Raw genomic sequence first — 17,408 nt, 5'->3', positions numbered from 1 at the left:
CACGGGGAAGCGGCCGGGAACGTCGATGCGGCGGTCAGGGATGCGGATGTGTTTGTGCTCGGGGATGACGAGGATGACGAGGATGGCCCGGGCTCTTCGCCATCTGCACCTGCAGAGGCGACGACGGCCCGCGACGAACAGCCCGACCATTCGTTACAGGAGTCCTCGGCTATGGACCCGACCGATGCCCCCACGAGGTCCATACCGGTACCATACAAGTACTGCATACAACCTAAAGACACGCTCGTTGGAATAGCGCTGAAGTTCCATGTCGACGTGTGTCGCAGCCCTGTCCCTTTCGTTGATATGGTACTGAACTTGGCCTGGTTGTAGGGGCGTCACCTCTGCCGCCTGAACAGCCTCCCGCCGAGCACCCTGTCCACGACCCCGCATTTACTGCACACCCGCCGGGTCCTCGCGCTGCCGCCGTCTGCCCGAGCGGAAGGCAAGGCCCACGTCTTTTCGGGAGACCTGCCCGCGGGCGATGCAGCCCGCGACAAACTGCGGCGGGAGAAAAGGGCACGTGAAGTCGCGCGCAGTCGCTTCCAGACGTTGACCAAAGAGGCAGACTGGGGCGTCGTCCAGGCGTACGTCGCCCTGGCCGACGGCGTGGAGGACGAGCTGGAGTACCAAGCAAAGGCGAAGGAAGGCGCCGCCCTGCGGTCGCCGTTGGCCGACATGAATGGTGCGAGCTCGAGCTTGGAGGTGAGGGCGGTCAGTCGGTATTTGGATGATGAGGAGTGGGAGGCTGGAGAGGCTCGCGATGGCCGAGGAGCATGCGTACCTCAATTCCCCTTTTTGGCGGCACAGGAAGGGAAGTCAGAAACGGCCAAGAGAACTGTATCCGGGCGATGGTGGACGATGAGAAGGAAGTGGTGAGACTAATACGACACACTGTTCGTTTGCTGCAGTGTTTCCTGAAATAAATGGATTGTATATGATTCCCGTTGACCTTGAAGCCGATGGTCAATTTGGTGTTGCAATTCTACTGTGGTGTCCTGCATTTGCCCTACTTTTGGCTCCTCGCCCGGGCGGTAAGTAGAAGCCTGTGCCCTGCTCTCGGCTCAATCTCACGACATTCTTCTCGCCAAAAGCGTCGTCATTGGCAATCTGAATACTTTTCAGGTGGCTTCGCGTTCGGATGCGCAACACTCGGAGGCGCTCAAGTGTGCGCAATCCAGAGCGTCTGTTGCTGTTTGAATTTAACCTTTTGTCATTCTACTATGTTCCTGAAAGAAGGCAATAAACGCATCCGACGCCGACATCCATACCCTGAGGCGCGGGACACAAGGCAGCTGCTCAATATGAGTGGCAGGGGCAGTCTCCGTGGGACTAGGTTCACTTGTGCGACTCCTTTCAGCGCGATCACGATGAAATCGGAAAAGCAAGTAAGAAGACTGCAGGTATACAAGTCACCCAGAGACTGGCGCGGGCTCGGCTTTCTAGGCCACCCTAGGCAAACGGATGTAGACCGATGGCTTCTGCGGTAGCGCTTCGGTGGATCGCGGAGGCGCTGGGCTTCGATGGGCGCGTTAATCTCGGACGTGGCCAATAGGAACGCGTGTCTGGCCGCGGAAGGGGTGACAGACGAAAAGGGCGCGACTGAATCTGACAAAGGGCACGTCGATCTGTGCGATTCAGCGCTGGTCTGTGGGGCGATCTCGGTGTCCTCGGAGTTGGGATCGGACGCGGGGATCGTGCCTTTACTTCATATCTGGCTTCTGCCTTTGCGTGACGCGTTCTTCCTTCAGCCTGCTGCGTCCGGCCCGCCACAGCGCAGCTCGCTGATCGTGAAGTGCCTGCCGCTTGGGCGACAGCCCTGCCGAGCTCTTCTTCTACATGGAACGCCAATAGCGAAGTCCGCCATGTACGCTATAAAACGGCCACCCGTCGTTACCGCCTTCACTCGCATCCCCTTCAATGCCCTCCAGAGAGCCCCCCAAGGTGTGTCTGATCCTGCGGAGACACCGCATGTCCTTACACGCCTTCCAGCACACCCAGATCCTCGTCGTGGGTGGTGGGCCTGCCGGCAGCTATGCTGCGGCCGCCCTTGCTCGCGAAGGCTTCCAAGTCGTGCTCATGGAGGCCTCTAAATTCCCGAGGTTCGCAATCGCTCGCACTCTGCGCCTTTCAGAGATTGAACCTGACGGCCGTCAGGTATCACGTTGGCGAGAGCCTCATACCATCCGTGCGGCACTACCTGAGGTTCATTGGTGCGGAGGAAAAGGTGGCGCAATACGGCTTTGCCCACAAGGTAAGGGGGGCCGCGATTCTGACTTCTCCATTCGCTCAGACGCCATCATGGATAGCCAGGATCCGCTATCAAATTCAACCAGTTCAATAGAGAAGGCTGTCAGTGCTCTTTGTATCCATTCTGATGCCCTCGCTTCTAACGCCAGGCACTCAGATACCGATTTTGTGGCTCTCGGTCATGATAACAGCGCCTGGAATGTGGTCCGTTCAAGTCATCTTCGTGGCATGTCTCTTCGCATTATTAATCTCCGCGCACCAGGTTCGATCGGAGTTTGATCAGTTGCTGCTCCAGCATGCGGCATCCTGCGGTGTCCAGGTCTTCGAACGTACTCGCGTCACGTCTCTCAGCTTCGCCCCGCCGAGTCCAGCCTTCCAGGGCGAGGACACGTTGGGGCGGCCGGTTTCCGCGACGTATGTCGTAGACGCGTCAGTGGACTCGGACAGTCCTTCATCACCTAGTTCCTGGTCCCAGTACTCTAGCGGGGAAGACGACGCGTCAACTATTACGTTCGACTATCTCATTGATGCCACTGGGCGCGCAGGGCTCATGTCCACGAGGTATTTGAGGAACCGCCGGATTAACGACAGTCTCAAGAATATTGCTGTGAGTCGAGCCTCTGGATGTCCGTAGTGCAGTCTTGATAAGTCCTCGCCACAGACTTGGGGTTACTGGAGAGATACCAAAATGTACGCAAAGGGTACCGCACGAGAGAATGCCCCCTGGTTTGAGGCTCTGACAGGTATGGTCAATTGATTCTCTCTTCCGCCATATTCTCAGTTCTTGGGATAGACGAGTCCGGTTGGGCTTGGTTCATTCCATTGCACAACGGTTTGACATCCGTAGGCGTCGTGATGAGCCAGAAATGTCACGCCTCGCGGTCTCGTGCAATGTCAGAAGCAACACCTCCCCCGACGCCGACGGTTCCTTCGTCGAATAACCCTATCTCACCAGAATCTGTGCGGACGAGACGAAACAACCGCTCCAGTACGTTCTCGATCTCGAATCCGAGATTGAGCTTCTTGTTCGGCAGTCGTGGCGAGAGTGCTCCACCTAGTCTACCCCCTCCGCACTCCGCACCTCCCACGATCTCCACTTTCCCGATGGGCGACGCACCTCCGTCTCCCGCGAGATCGGCGTCCAGCCTTCCCATAGACAGACAAGGCAGTCTGGTGAGTAGGTACCTAGACGCCTTGAAGTCTGCGCCGGGTGTCATGGACTTGATCGGCGACGGGGTCCTTGTCGGAACCGATCCTTACTCAAATCCGGACGTTGATGGGACGGCCGATAGTAATGGTGGTTTCGCAGAACCCTTACCGGGTATGGGGAAGACTCCGGTCAAGAGTACAAGTGACTGGAGTTATTCGGCTAGCTGCTATGCAGGAGCAGGTTGGAGAATCATTGGCGACGCGGGTGGTACGTATCGATCATTGACATCAATGTGCTTAATTGACGCGAGCACTCATTACCGCAGCATTCATCGATCCATTCTTCTCGAGTGGTATCCACCTCGCCTTTACTGGGGGATTATCTGCCGCCACCACCGTCGCTGCCTCGATCCGTGGCCAATGTACCGAGGCAGGAGCAGCAGAATGGCATAACCGCCGCGTCACAACGTCATACACCAGGTTGGTTTCTGCATATATGCCTAGTGGATGTATCACTGATGACGATGCTACGAAGGTTTCTCGTCGTCGTACTGTCCGCGTATAAGCAGTTTCGAGCGCAGTCCATCGACGCGCTGGCGGACGTGGGAGAGGCCAATTTTGACGATGCATTCGGATACCTGCGGCCCGGTTAGTGCTTTCATGCACATATTTCTCGTTGGTTATTCACGAAATCGTCTTAGTTATTCAAGGTGCGACGGAGATGGGACCACAAGTATCGGCATCCGAGCTGCAACGGGCATTTGACTTTTGCGTCAATCTGTTCAGCCCGACGACCCCCGAAGAACACAAGAAAGTCGCTGCCCTACTGGCGGGGAAGACGTCTACTGTCCAGGGTGTCCTTGACGTCACCAAGCCGCTCGTGGACGGTAAAACCTTGAAGGAGATTATGGAAGATTTGAATATCGAGTCAACAGCGCCCAGCCACGTTGACGGGCATGATCGTCGGAGCTCCTGTGACGAGGACGATGGCCAGGACGACTCTGCGCGGACGATCAAAATGGTCTTTGACAAGGTGAATGCCAGGCGAGTTATCCACTCGGACCATAGCGGGATCGGCGGGTTTGAGGAAGAGGCGCTCGGTGGGCTTGTGGCTCGTCTCGTGCAAGGGAATTTAGGGCTGGTACGGGCGTGATCAGGAAGGGCGGCACCGCTCCCCGGGACCTTTCTCCCACGTTTGTTTTCTTCTCCCTCGAGCTGGCATTGCGGGGAAGTGTTTTCATTTGTCCTTTATGTAGAAATATCTTCTTTGCTCTGGGGCTTGGGGTGTAAATTTTGTATCAGTACTCGTGTATGTACATGTAACACTAGACGGATCAGAGTCTATACTTGGGCGAACCGATAGTTGTGGCTCTGGGTGCTGTGTTGGTAAGGTTAGGGCTACCCATTTCGGTCAAACCAATTTCTTCCGTCTCCACATCGCCGACACCTGCAGTCCACGCCAATGTCCTCCAAACTTGCTACGGCCCTTAGGCAGCCCGGACTGAGGCGATCAGTCCACCCTTTCTGCTGCGGCCCATCAATAGCGCACTACTCCGCTACCGCCTCCCAAACAACGCCTACTCCGGAATCCGGTTCCACTTTCTCTCGTCCAACACGCCCCAACCCCGCCAGTTCGAAAACCACGCATTACCGCATCACTCTCCGGCGCTCTGCGATTGCCCTGGGGAAGGCCAAGCAGGCGACCCTAGTCACGCTCGGCCTGCACCGGCGCTTCCAGACGGTGTACCACCCGCACACGCCGGACATTGCAGGCAAGATCCTGGCGGTGAAGGAGCTGCTGGAGGTGCAGAACGTCGCGCCGGCGGAGGTGCGCACGAAGGAGGAGATGACGCGGGAGCGCAGGGCGACGCGGGGCTTCAGGGTTGTCGGGAGGAGGCTGGGCGTGGTGGGCGGGACGGCAGGTGCGGGGTGGTGGCGTGGCCTGTAGACCGCATGATGTAGGCGAGCTTTTTTCACCAGAGGGGGCTTGTTGGTGCGAGTGCTGATGGGTTTGCTGTCTTAGGTGGGTATGGGTGAGGGGCGGTTGACGTTGCTGATTCACGCTCGGAATCGTGTCCGCGTGGCTATTATTCTGTGTTCTTCCCTCCTTGAACGACTGCAATTACGGCGCGTTGTGCTACGTGGTTGTTGACTTCCTGCTTGCATGACTTTTCGTCGCAAAAGTCCGTCCGGCTTGCCCACGCAAGATCACCGTGCTTATCCCTATGTCTTACGGTTGGTTCTGCCTCGTCTCCTTTTCCTTGCCTGATCACTCCCGATCCAACGGATGTGTTTTGGCCGCTGGGGCAGATGTTCGGGCTAAAGGCTCAGACTGCGCCGTAACAACGGCTGCTCGGGTGACGCCAGCAGTACGGCGGTGGCACAGTGTTACATGTCATCTCTGCTTCCAGTGATTCATCTGTGATGCTGCCAGTGCGCCAGTCTCCCTTTTGCGAAACCGCTCGCGATGCGTGCTTTTCTGTGATCACGAGGTGCTTTCTCCCGCCCCCCCTTTTGTACTCAAGTGCAGGCCTACGCAGTTCGTGCCCGATGTCACTCCCGGAACGTCTGCGACGCTCTTGTTCTTGTCGTCGTCGATCCAAGGGTCCCGTTCTCAGCTGCCTCCCGAAAAGCTTATGTACGCCTCATCTCAGCTATACGCTAAGCGCCTCGATCTTCGGTCGATTTCCGTTTCTGACAGTCTGCTAAGGGAAGCTCTGTTGTGTGGTGCTTTACTGGCACGGCGAGGCAACGCTTGTGTTCCTGCGTATGCATCAATTTTCTGCTGGCAGGCAAGGCCGCCTAGAGCGCCTGCGGAACTGCCAAACACACTCATGTAACGCAGCCTCTGCTCGCGGTCGGCAAACTACGACTTGAATCGATTTATCCTAGCAGCACCGTCGAAAGATAGCAATGTACTACTACTGAAGACTTGCTGGCCATGAGAAGACATGATGCCGGTGCGGCACTTCCTATTCTCACTGTGGTCTCCCCGCCAGCCCTGTGCCTGTGCCGGTCAATACCAGCACATGGAGGAAACATTGTTCCGATTCTCCTAGGAGCATGTTCCGATAAAAATCGACAGTATTCCCGTATGCAATCATTGGTATAATTCTACTAACCAGAGTACCCCAAAAGAAACGCTAGACAAATGTAGTACAACGAGGCCTCTCAATGCTCGCACATATTGAATTGCGCTTCGTATACCTCCTCGTTCTGCGTGATCACAGCGTTCTGCCTCTCCTCCATGAGTTCTTTTCTCTCTTCTTTGGCTTCCTCCAGGGTAATGATGCCGCCCTTGCCTTCGGCATCAGGCTTCAGGTAGTCTGTCACCATCTCGAATAATTCCACCGGCAGGCTCTTCAGGGCCGGTGCGCGCTCAGTCTCACGCATATACCAGTCAGACTGCTGAGGCGGAACGACAGTAGTCGAGAGGATATTCTTTGTCGGATCTACAAGGAAGAAGCAAAGGATTTTGCGATGGCCGGGCTTTGAAGGGTCGACCAACTTGAACGACGACACGCGATGTTGCCAGATGTTGGGGAACGCGAGGCATTTGCCCTCCTTCGTCACGACCGAGCCCAACTCTTGATTCAACGGGCCGTCGCGCCCGTCTATGCCATACGCCGTCGCCAGGCCAATCCAATCGCTTTGTTCATATTGCATGTCCATGCCGTCGCACAGGGCAGTACGGAAGCCCAGCTTCGAGTCCGTGACATTGGCGCAATCGTAGTAGTAGATGCCGGTCGCGACAATCCGCTCGTTCTCCATACCTTCGACGTGCCAGGAGCCGCCAGCGTACTCCGGGTTCTCCGGGGTCAAAACGATATTAGCCATCTTGACGATGACTTGAATGGTCCGGTCCTTGAGGCTGAACTGTACCTTCTGCTCCGACCTAGGTGGGGTAAATGGGGGTGGATCGGGGATGACGGGCCTCCTCCGCAAGGTCCATTCCTCCTCAGCGTCGTAGAAAGCTTGCTTGCGATCCTCCCCGAAGTCCTCTTTTTTAGGCTCGGGAGTACGTCGGGGATCGTGATCGTACCAATGGTAAGGGTCCACTTTGATTGCCGGCTCCCTCGGGCTCAGAACGTCTGCCAGCACCCGTTCCCAGAGGAGCACAAACCGGCCTAGGATGGAGTTAATCGTAGAATACAGTCGCTTGAAGTGGTCCGGGTGCAGGTTATTGATGTAAGAGACGTTCCTGACCACCCCTTCCTCAGAGACGGTGAAGTCGGTAGGAAGCCACTGGTGCTGCTCGGACGTGCAATAAGAGTTTACTTTTCCCCGGACACGGTACATGGGGAAATCGTCTCTCATCAGCATGTACTCGTTTAAGGTTGGCACGTAGAGTTTGCCGGTCTCAAGATTCTTCACCAGTGACTTGCCGATGCGGAAGCAGTACAGAGAGGGGTGGATTAGGTCCAGCACCTGATTATTGCTGCCCGGATGCCAATCCTTCTCTTCATCCGGGACTGATTCAAGGGTGCGAGCACCCTCCAGGAGAGCAGCCGTCAGCTCGCCAGGGATCAGTTGGTACGACTGGTAAACATTGGGTATGTGGGTTGCCTGACGATGGCTGGTGTTATCAGCCTGGTAGGATGGTATTGGGCGACTGCTCACCTCAATTCCTGTCTCGCTGTCACGAACGTCTGCTAACCACTTGAGGAAGTCAAAGATGTAATTCAGCTGTGCCTTGGTGACCCTGGTCCGGGGCCAAAACTTCCTTCCGCTCGGTACCTTTGCATTATCGTCTCTCTCCTCAGGCTCGTCTTCATCACTCTCAGCTTCTTCAATACTGACCCCAGCATTCTCCCGGTCGACGTCCATCGGCACCTCCACTCCCGATTGTACTGGCGTTGCCTCGTCTTCGTCTTCGTCTTCGTCATCATCTTCGTCATCCTCCTCTTCGTCGTCTTCGCCAACAGGATCCCAAGGACGTCTCTTGCGCTGCGTCCAGAACTGCGCGATGAGCACCTTGTCTATCTGACGGAACTCTTTCCTCCATTTGCGCACAATTGTCGGGTCGTGCACCTTATTCCACCAGTTGGGCTTTTCGATAATCTTCCCAGCCAGGGCGCGCATGCGAAACTCGACGAGCGTCTCCAAGGCGGGATCCTCGTCGTACTTGATGTGAAATGGATCGGGGAATTTAACTTGCGACATCTTGGAAGCTGCTGAACGAGGAGGTCCGCAACCAGTTTATGCTGGAGCATGATCATCGGCGCTGCTCTTATACGCATTGGACTGATCTGAAAAGGGGTGTTGCCTGGACACGCCAGGTGCCTGCTGATCACCGACATACGCACCGCCTTCGGGGATGTCAGACAGAGAAAGCGGACGCGGGCCCGACGGCTACCAAATTAGGAAGATCCCGCCCTCGTGACTCACACGTCATGACTCCTCTATATGCCTGACTCGACGTTCACGAGACAGCCGACCTTAGGCAGGTTATGGAGGCCTCGGATGAGTGGATCATCGGCGCCGCGCTTCGGGAATCCCGACGCACTTTCAAATACCCACTAGTCATTACAGGTCATCGTTGACCAAACCCAATGTACTGTATGTCCCTTGGAATAGGAATATATCTGCACTTGAGCTCACTCCGCTCAGCGTAAGGCGGCGTGACATGCTGCATCGGACGTACAACCATTTCTTGGGGCAGGACGCATGTAAACCTGAGGCGGAATTCCTGATGTCGCGATCGAGGATGCATTCTCGCAAATACAATGATAAGCATGCAAGATGCTTCCAGGAAATACCCTCTTGAACCAAAACGTATCGTCGATACGGCCTTCTATGACAAGTGTTTCCGCTTCGGGCTTTATGCTGTCCAGGAAGTCTTTCTTCGTCTTGGTCGGCATTCACGCCAAGACGCGGGCGCGATCGGCTTTGCAGACAGAGTTGGTACCAAATATCGACGCCAGTCCACTTCGCCAGAGGCGGCACATAATTCCAATCTGGGGATGAGCACGTACCCCTGCAAAGTACTTGCCTCTCCTTGGTCCAGGGCGTAGCAAGGGACCAACGGTTCTTGCCTTCGCCCAAGAGTCCGCTGGCCTTGCGGTGCCACGCTACTTGGATGAGGGCGGGTATGTGGATTGAGCGCGAGATGCAGGTGCCGTTCTCGGACAAGGGGCCAGTGACGCGCCCGAAGATGGCCGGCGGGACTACGATGTGCACGCGTATCCTGGTATATATCGATCAGCGGAGCCTGGAGGCTGGAGTGGAAAGGGGCGCTGATACGAACCTTCCTTGCTGGCTCACGATAGCCATGTCCACGTTTCTGCGCGGGGTTCCTGGCTTCAACCTTGGGGATGTCTAGGTCTGATCAAACATCGTCGCTAGCAACCTTTCCTTGTGCGTTATCGAGTATGATGGCTATGATGGGTGTAAGTGGGAGTACCTGTTGCAGGAACCTATACGTCTCATACCTGAACCAGACTGGCCGAGAAGAAAGTCAGGTCACCCAAAGGCATTAGGATGGAGTATACAGCGTTCCACGTACAGTGTGAATGAGGATCGGTTGCTTTCTTGTTTCGGCGTGCCTTTGCTTTGAGCCGCTGAAGAATGGCGGTCGCAGCTGGGAGATCATCACACTCGGCCCATGATCAGCCGGCATTCAATTTTTGAAATGCAATAAGTCTTACGATATCGAGAACAGACGTTCGCGGTGGACGCCGCGGCCTCGAGCTTGTCCAAGTCGGAGTAGGGGCCGATCACAGTCATCCCGTCGAAGTTTTTGAGCAGGTTCGCTTTCTCAACGCTGCGCAATCGCGCAGTGATGTTGAGTGACTGCCTCTCTGGATAAGCGAGCAAACGCTAGGAAACAGATCCTCCAAGGTAGCCTAGGAAAGTGCGTCAGAAATACGATCCAGACTGTGTATTTCATGCTAGGAGCTTACCAGTCGCACCAGTAACAAAGATGAGTCTTGGTTTCCATTTTTCAGAGTTCGAATACAGGTCTCGATGAACTTGGGGATGTTTTGAAAGATTATGTTGACGTTGTCCGGAGATGATGTTATAGCTTTTCTATGAGCAGACTGCTGAATTAACATTTGGATTCAACTACGAGTTGATCCTAATATATTCACTGCTCATGACCATCAATCATCCGTCGCGAGGACCTGTGAAGGAATTGAAATTCAGGCCTTCTTTCAGTACGCATCAGCCCGTATTCGCCATCCGAGTCGACGCTGGTGCGTTTACTATGCGAGTACGCCGTACATGACCGAGGTCGTCGACGTGGGAGGTTAGAATAATAGCGCGCCACTTACAAACGGCGAGTACTGTCGATATGCGCATGAAGAGGGATGGACTGATGCAGCACGACACTCATTCCCTTAGTTAGTACGAAAGCTGTGCAACCCACGTGGGTTGCGAGATCATCCGACTCATCAACAACGATTGAGTGGGATCCTTTGCCAAAGACATGAGCGATTCCAGTCCAGAAGTCACAGTCCTTTACTTCGCCGGCGCATCCACCGCGACAGGGACTTCGTCCGAGCGAGTTCGACTCTCTTCTCCTGGTCCCCAGCCTTTATCGTCCCTCTCCAGTTTGCTCCTTTCCTTACATCCAGGAGCCGGGCTTGAACACGTATTGCGAACGTGCCAGTGGAGTGTTGATGCCGAGATGGTGGAGGATCCTGACAGCGTCCTCTTGAAAGGAGGGGAGGAGGTGGCTGTGATCCCACCCGTCTCTGGTGGCTGAGGAAGAGGTGCTTCGCGTGGCGGGAGGAGCTCGCTAGACTTGTACGTATTTGCTACATGATCTTGCTTAAGTCTTATTGTTTCCGTTAAATGGGATAGCAGTCGTTCAATGTTGTGACTCGCAACACATATTGCTCACATACAGATCAACTGCACAACGGGAGAGAAGACGAGCAGCTGTATTTTTACAAGTGCGCGTAGATTGGTGCTCTGCAATACAACAAGGCATGTACGTAGATCATAATTCGTGGAATGGTCCGGCCATCCTCTTGGAATCGCTGAATCTTGCTAAATGGACAAATGTACATGACGCGAAGGAATCCATACGTGTAGGCTACCCCTCACAACCCGTGTATCGCTGCATCTGTGGCATCGCATGGCGCGCATCTTGTGACGGTGCTCATCAGCGTGGGTCCGCGAACGGTACGAGTCACTGTCTCCTTGACGGATGTCGTGACGGCTGGAAGGGTAACAGTCTCCGTCTGTGTTCTGGTTGCCACTGTGATCGTAGCAGTGACGGTCGACGCAGGTCTGGGACTGCATGAGCCGGTGACAGTGATAGTCGCAGTAGGATCGCACGACGGCGTATGCTCTGGCGTCTCCGTCACCGTGACTGTCGCAACTCTGGGCGTCACGGTCTCGACCACCGTGATGGTAGGACGCGTAAGAACTGTCTTTTCTGTTTCCGTGAGAGTGAGAGTCTCCAGAGACGGAGGGTGGGTAGGGATGGACGTTTCGTTGAGGGGTACGGGCATCGGGAGGGTGGGTGGTGGATAGACGGCTGTGTCGGTAAGGGATGGTGGTGGGAGCATCGGACTCTGCGATTCGGGTGCTGACGGGGGCGTAACGGCTGACTCCGGCGCATCTGGAAAGCGTGGCGGCAGGAGTGTAGGAGTGTCCATATCCGTGAATGACGGAGGGATGAGGGTAGAGATCTCCGGGATGCCAGGCGTAGGCGTATCTGAGAGACCCGGGGTAGGCAAAAGGGCAAGAGTAGTGTCTCCCATGGACGGAGGCGTGAGGGTAGAGATCTCCGGGATGCCAGGCGTAGGCGTATCTGGGAGACCCGGGGTAGGCAAGATGGGAAGGATAGTGTCTCCTATGGACGGAGGGGAGAGGGTAGAGATCTCCGGGATGCCAGGCGCAGGCGTATCTGGGGTAGGCAAAAGGGCAAGAGTAGTGTCTCCCATGGACGGAGGGGAGAGGGTAGAGATCTCCGGGATGCCAGGCGCAGGCGTATCTGGGAGACCCGGGGTAGGCAAGATGGGAAGAATAGTGTCTCCCATGGACGGAGGGGTGAGGGTAGAAACACGCGAGTCGGAAGATAGTGGCGTATCTGAGAATGCAGGAGGGGATAGTAGGGCCGTGCTCGTTTGTGGCACTGATGGGGGTGTGAGGGTGGAGATATCTGAAATGGGGGACGACCGCTCGTCTGGATATTTTGGAGATGATTCCCCTGCAGGGGTCGTTTCTGAGACGGTAAGGGTAGAGACTTGGGGGGACGAAGGCGATGCTGCGTCTGGGAAGGCCGGAGGCGGTAATACAGAAATGCTCGCTTCAGACGCAGAGGAGGGGATAAAGGTAGAACTCTCTGAGGGTAGTGACGGCATACCCAGGATGCCCGGCGGTGATAATATAGCTGTGGTCGCCTCTGATACGGACGGAGGGAAGAGTGTGGGAGTGCCAAGGGTGACAGAGGAAGATGTATCTGGGAAGCCAGGAGGCAGTAAGATTGCAGGAGTCGTTGTCTCTGATGCAGACTGAGGGGGGAGGATGGGGATAAGAGACGATTCCGCATCTTGCAATTCGGGAGTCGGTAATACGGCAGTGCTCGTCTCTGGCACAGAGGGAGGGGTGAGGGTAGAGACGTCGGGGAAGGTGGGGGTGATGGGCGACTGCGCATCTGGGAAACCTGGAGGTGGCAAGACTGAAAGAGTTGTTGTCTCTGATATGGATGGAGACTCGAGCGTAGGAGTTCCTAGGAAGGCAGACGACGTTGCATTTGGGAGACTCGGGGGAGATAATACTCCAGCAGGCGTTTCTGGAACAGACGGAGGGGGGAGGGTGGAAATTCTTGGGACGACAGTGGAAGCTGTGTCTGGGAATTCCGAAGGGAGCGATACAGACGTGGCTGCTTCTCTCACGGACGGAGGGGTGAGGGTAGAAATGTCGGGTATGGCGGGCGATGGAGTATCTGGGAATACGGGAGGGGGTAACACTGCATTGGCGTCTTCAACCTTGGCTACGACCGGCGGAAGATGTGGTGGGACCATGCCGGGGGTTTCGAACACCGGGGGCGGCACCACTGAAGGAATAGGTGGGCCCACAGTAGTGTTGTGCTCGGTACCTAGCATAGGCAGCTGCGGTACATAGGCCGTAGGCTGCGCGGGTGGTAGCAGCGTCGTCGTCCCAGGATATAAGCATGGTGGCGTTATCGGTGTAGATACTTCCCCGGGGCGCAAAGACGTCAGCCGAGGCTCTATCCGAGTATGCGTTTCATTGCATTCCGGAGCAAAGACGGTCATTGTCTCGCGCGCCACGGTCCATTCTTTTCCGCACGGCGCGTACAGTGTCGTCGGATTGAAAGAGGTCATAGATATGGACTTGCCGTCCGTAGCGGTTTGCGTCATGGAGGTCGTACCGTTGACCAAGACAGACTGAAGACAGTCCGTAGGATGTGCCGATGCTGCTGGCAAAAGACGGGCCCGCGAGAAAAGCACGATGGCTGTTGCTCTCCAAGTAAGCTGCCGCATCGTAGCGTCCGCTAAGCGTAGATGCGGTCCTCCCAGCTGGAAATTTATATGACCTGACCTACAACTAAAGAGGAGGTATAAGACATTCAAAATCTGGCGCTGGCCATGGCCCCGCGAGATCTGCAACCCGAACAACAGGCCGGCATTGTTACCTGCAAGATCACGATTCATCTCGGACGCCACGAACGTCTGAGAATAACGAGACACAAGTTAGTCAGCCGCAAGACCCCTTGTCGTCGGACATACACATGTCAGAGGCTCTACTGAGTTATCACAGGAACGAAGCAGGACCGCGGATGTTCGGGATCGTCTGTTAAAGTTTCATATCATTTCCGCCATTTTAGCAGGACTGCGAGGGGAACCGGAGGAAGACTTCAGCCAAAGGCAGTGATTCCAGTAGACAGGCGCTGCGCACACATCTGTCTGAATCAACATACTTGCAAGGAATGAAATGCGTGCATCTGGTCAGTGCTGTGGTGTCTTGAATGACCGAGCCGATCCGATGCTCCGAGTCCTTTGAATACTTTGATTAGTGCTACATCGAACGCTGATTAGATGACGAGAGATTCCCCTTTGGCTGCTGCTTATGCCTTTGAAGTGTAATTGCGTATGGGAAGCGGTCGAATCCCGAGCAGAGCTTACAACGAGAGTGTTCAAGAGCACTGAGCAGGGCCTCTATGAAGACCCGTTGCTCGCCTACTTGGTCGAATCAAGGAGATGTAGTCTAGCGCTGTACTTACATGTCTAGCGACGTCTGGTGGTGATCGTGGGATCCGGATCACATATGTTGGCATCGACAAGCCTCGTGCTGAGTGGGCTCCGAGTCAAAGGTAGAAAGCGCTACATGTCAGGATTCTCTGATTTTTAACTCCGATACGAACAGGCTGGTACCGCCTGGCAATCGAACCCTCTTCTGACAGGATGTGGAGGGTTGTACTTGGTGCGTATTCCACGCAATCCCGCGATCGAGTTCTTGTCTTCACGGAGTCGACATCCATTCATTTCATGTACTGGAGCTGTGATATCCCCTGCCACTTCGGCGCGCTTGAGTACATGTTACTGTCAATGAGGCGAGATAGGCATGCACGAGCTTGTCGCGCGGAAACAAACTCTGGTAGATCCTCCGCGGCGGTGAGCCGTTCAAACAACCCCAGAGGATACTCTACACTAGTACCGAAGGACGAAATAGCCTTTGACTTAGCAACATGCAACGTCAATCCGAGGGATCCGAGCGAGCCCGCGCGGCCAGACCATCCGAGTCTTGTTGCTCTCCGACCGGTCGTCGTCGTTGGAAATACTTCCAGAAGAAAAACTTGAACGTCGTTACCGACGTCGATACCAAGCACCTACATGAAGTGGATGACCTTACATCCACTTTCGAAGGACCCCTTCTAGAGAGCCAGTCTGAAGTGGCCCTCAGTAAAGCGCCCGCGGATGCTGCCCTCATGACGCTTCATGTCTTCCGAGCTCTGGGCCCTCCCTCCTGGCATTTTAGCCGCGGCGCATCAACTGGTAGATTGCTATATCGTAGATGCATAGGGGAACATCTGTAAACGCTCTCTTTCGCTTGAGCTTCCTACGCACAGACGACCTGAGGCGAAGATCGGAATCTTGCGCTATCCTCACGCTGGATCAGTGCAAATACTTAACTGCAAGAGTACTCGGCGAAATGCGACGGCTTTGACGACGATCGTCAGCATGCCCCAGAATTCCCCGTCTCTCCTTCCGATATGACATCGAGGACGCTGCATTGGTTGCCCTGGTGTCGTGGATCATGCGAACTTCAGGTATGCGAGGTGGCTAGGATACGTGCTAAATGCTGAGTCGCTCACTTAGCTCGCCATCCTAAGTTACACAATTATGGTGAGCGAACAGTCGGTGATCAAAGTTTTTCGTCGGCTTTTGGCTATTCTCTGTCGTCTACTTCGGTACTCAAAAGAATTATTTGCATCCGCGAGTGTTAGTGTGACCACGAAGAAGCTTCAAGGCTGTAAGGTGGGCGCCACCGAGTGGCGCCGAGTTTGGACGTGTTTGGTTACTGAGTGATAGATGGACGGATTGGGCAGGCGGATCGTTAGACAACAACTACCTCTGAATCTGCTTAGCTCAATTACCTATCTTGTATCTCTCGCAATAAGACGAGGTTCCGTTTATTGGTGTGTGTGTGATACAAGCTAACTGTACTGACTACGGAGATTTTACACTTTTTTAAACGCTCACCGCGTTCAAAAAACTACTGTTTGTTCGCGACTTATCGCATAGGTACACAGATACCATCTATTACTCAAAAAATCGAACAAAAACAATACTCTATGGATTCGAACTCATTCCCAGACCCGCCGACATTCATCGACGGCCGAGCGGCGCGATTACCGTTCCGCCCTGCATCGACCCCAGCACGATTCATGCCAGCAAGGCCGAATCGGCGAGGCGCATCCGGCGTTTGGCCAGCTAGCCGTATAGAGGAAGCTGCAGACCGAACCGACAGGATCATCCATCAACTGTCGATGCAGGCACTGACCTCGAATTCCTACGAGGAGATTTCGGTGATCGTCGAACAACTGGAAGAGGAGTTGGACTGGTTTCGGGATACAGTTCGAACTGAGGCTGCAAGTAGGAATCGGGAGATTAATATGGACGAAGGGGACCGTGTACGACGGACTATGCATAAAGGTGCGGAAGCCATTAACTCGCTCACGGCTAACCTCGATCGTATGGAGGCTCGACGTGTAAAACGCGAGCTCGAGACGAGGTCCCCGACTGCTAGACACGCTACGACGCATCCGCTGGGAGAACGACCTGCCACCCCACGTCCGTCGCACGAGTCGAACCCGTCATCGCGGGCTATTCCTAGTCCACCCGATATTCGCCCCAACGTTCAACATGACGTTGGCGCGCAGATCGACCCGGTGCAGATGCCTATTGCGGAGCCGGCTCCCATACCAATAGCAGCTCGACAGCCGCCACTCGGACTGCCAGGACTACCGCATCCCCCGCCAACCGGGGACTATCGCATGGAGCGTATCCACCCGTACACGAGCGCTCTTTGGAGAAATGCTGGGTTCGTTCGGTATTTCCCTATGACTGGACAAACTGGCGCAGAGAACGCCAACGCTGCTCAGGATCATAGTACTACGGCGAGGACAGGAGGAGCCGCCCCGGCAGATGAGCAAGGCTCGCGCCGAGGAGCAGAGCCCCCGCCCGCTCCAGTAAATACACCAATGGACCAAATCCCAACTCAACGAAGTGGGATTGGCCATCTGGGTCCGGCAGAATGGACGCAATGCATTGGCGATACGGGCATGGTATCGGACTGGCAAACAGATCCTGTTATTCAGCGATCCATTGGTAAACTGTTTGCTCCCCGTCAGCCGAATGAAGATCAGGCTACGTTTGATGGTAGGGTGGCGGCCGTACAACGGCTGATCAACCCTCCCAGTCAGCCAACACCCCGAAATCGACAGCGTGACCAGAGCCAGCATAGAGTGCGGCCCGACGAATTCACTGTCGATTACGACGCTGCTCAGAATGGACGGAACGTAGGATTGA

The 17,408-nt window shown here is 55.2% G+C and overlaps 8 protein-coding genes across 8 annotated transcripts; 5 read left to right on the top strand and 3 right to left on the bottom strand.

Annotated features, from left to right (window-relative positions):
• Window positions 1-171: 171 nt before the first annotated feature.
• GLOTRDRAFT_43773 (uncharacterized protein) lies at window positions 172-879 on the top strand (the record flags this gene model as incomplete). Its single annotated transcript, XM_007868995.1, has 2 exons — window positions 172-276; window positions 334-879. 2 exons carry the CDS (start codon window positions 172-174, stop codon window positions 877-879), a joined length of 651 nt encoding a protein of 216 aa, XP_007867186.1.
• Window positions 880-1,915: 1,036 nt separating this feature from the next.
• GLOTRDRAFT_77960 (FAD/NAD P-binding domain-containing protein) lies at window positions 1,916-4,750 on the top strand. The gene is made up of 13 exons (XM_007869206.1): window positions 1,916-1,944; window positions 1,993-2,102; window positions 2,158-2,254; window positions 2,310-2,352; window positions 2,408-2,454; window positions 2,513-2,857; window positions 2,912-2,993; window positions 3,044-3,182; window positions 3,396-3,492; window positions 3,583-3,667; window positions 3,726-3,879; window positions 3,935-4,047; window positions 4,101-4,750. Exons 1-13 carry the CDS (start codon window positions 1,921-1,923, stop codon window positions 4,550-4,552), a joined length of 1,788 nt encoding a protein of 595 aa, XP_007867397.1. The 5' UTR covers window positions 1,916-1,920; the 3' UTR covers window positions 4,553-4,750.
• A 103-nt stretch (window positions 4,751-4,853) lies between these two features.
• On the top strand, window positions 4,854-5,593 carry GLOTRDRAFT_62535 (uncharacterized protein). The gene is made up of 2 exons (XM_007869205.1): window positions 4,854-5,357; window positions 5,423-5,593. Exon 1 carries the CDS (start codon window positions 4,862-4,864, stop codon window positions 5,345-5,347), a length of 486 nt encoding a protein of 161 aa, XP_007867396.1. The 5' UTR covers window positions 4,854-4,861; the 3' UTR covers window positions 5,348-5,357; window positions 5,423-5,593.
• Window positions 5,594-6,464: 871 nt separating this feature from the next.
• GLOTRDRAFT_62533 (uncharacterized protein) lies at window positions 6,465-8,616 on the bottom strand. Its single transcript, XM_007869204.1, has 2 exons — window positions 8,020-8,616; window positions 6,465-7,965 (listed from the first exon to the last, which is right to left on the bottom strand). Exons 1-2 carry the CDS (start codon window positions 8,560-8,562, stop codon window positions 6,571-6,573), a joined length of 1,938 nt encoding a protein of 645 aa, XP_007867395.1. The 5' UTR covers window positions 8,563-8,616; the 3' UTR covers window positions 6,465-6,570.
• Window positions 8,617-9,420: 804 nt separating this feature from the next.
• On the bottom strand, window positions 9,421-10,218 carry GLOTRDRAFT_29014 (uncharacterized protein; the record flags this gene model as incomplete). Its single annotated transcript, XM_007868992.1, has 5 exons — window positions 9,421-9,586; window positions 9,647-9,699; window positions 9,734-9,815; window positions 9,891-9,959; window positions 9,995-10,218. Coding segments are annotated over 5 exons (594 nt in total), but the record flags the coding sequence as incomplete, so codon positions are not given.
• Window positions 10,219-10,828: 610 nt separating this feature from the next.
• GLOTRDRAFT_44429 (uncharacterized protein) lies at window positions 10,829-11,107 on the top strand (the record flags this gene model as incomplete). Its single annotated transcript, XM_007869048.1, has 1 exon — window positions 10,829-11,107. The coding sequence occupies one exon, from the start codon at window positions 10,829-10,831 to the stop codon at window positions 11,105-11,107; it is 279 nt and encodes a 92-aa protein (XP_007867239.1).
• Window positions 11,108-12,842: 1,735 nt separating this feature from the next.
• GLOTRDRAFT_44431 (uncharacterized protein) lies at window positions 12,843-13,460 on the bottom strand (the record flags this gene model as incomplete). Its single annotated transcript, XM_007869049.1, has 2 exons — window positions 12,843-13,179; window positions 13,234-13,460. Coding segments are annotated over 2 exons (564 nt in total), but the record flags the coding sequence as incomplete, so codon positions are not given.
• A 2,711-nt stretch (window positions 13,461-16,171) lies between these two features.
• GLOTRDRAFT_130436 (uncharacterized protein) lies at window positions 16,172-17,402 on the top strand (the record flags this gene model as incomplete). The annotated part of the gene is made up of 2 exons (XM_007869203.1): window positions 16,172-17,258; window positions 17,299-17,402. The coding sequence occupies 2 exons, from the start codon at window positions 16,172-16,174 to the stop codon at window positions 17,400-17,402; spliced, it is 1,191 nt and encodes a 396-aa protein (XP_007867394.1).
• Window positions 17,403-17,408: the final 6 nt, after the last annotated feature.

Source organism: Gloeophyllum trabeum (assembly GCF_000344685.1).
Source record: "Gloeophyllum trabeum ATCC 11539 unplaced genomic scaffold GLOTRscaffold_00009, whole genome shotgun sequence".
NCBI lineage: Eukaryota > Fungi > Basidiomycota > Agaricomycetes > Gloeophyllales > Gloeophyllaceae > Gloeophyllum > Gloeophyllum trabeum.
Note: the sequence above shows the minus strand (reverse complement) of the source record. Positions and strands in the feature narration are given on the sequence as shown.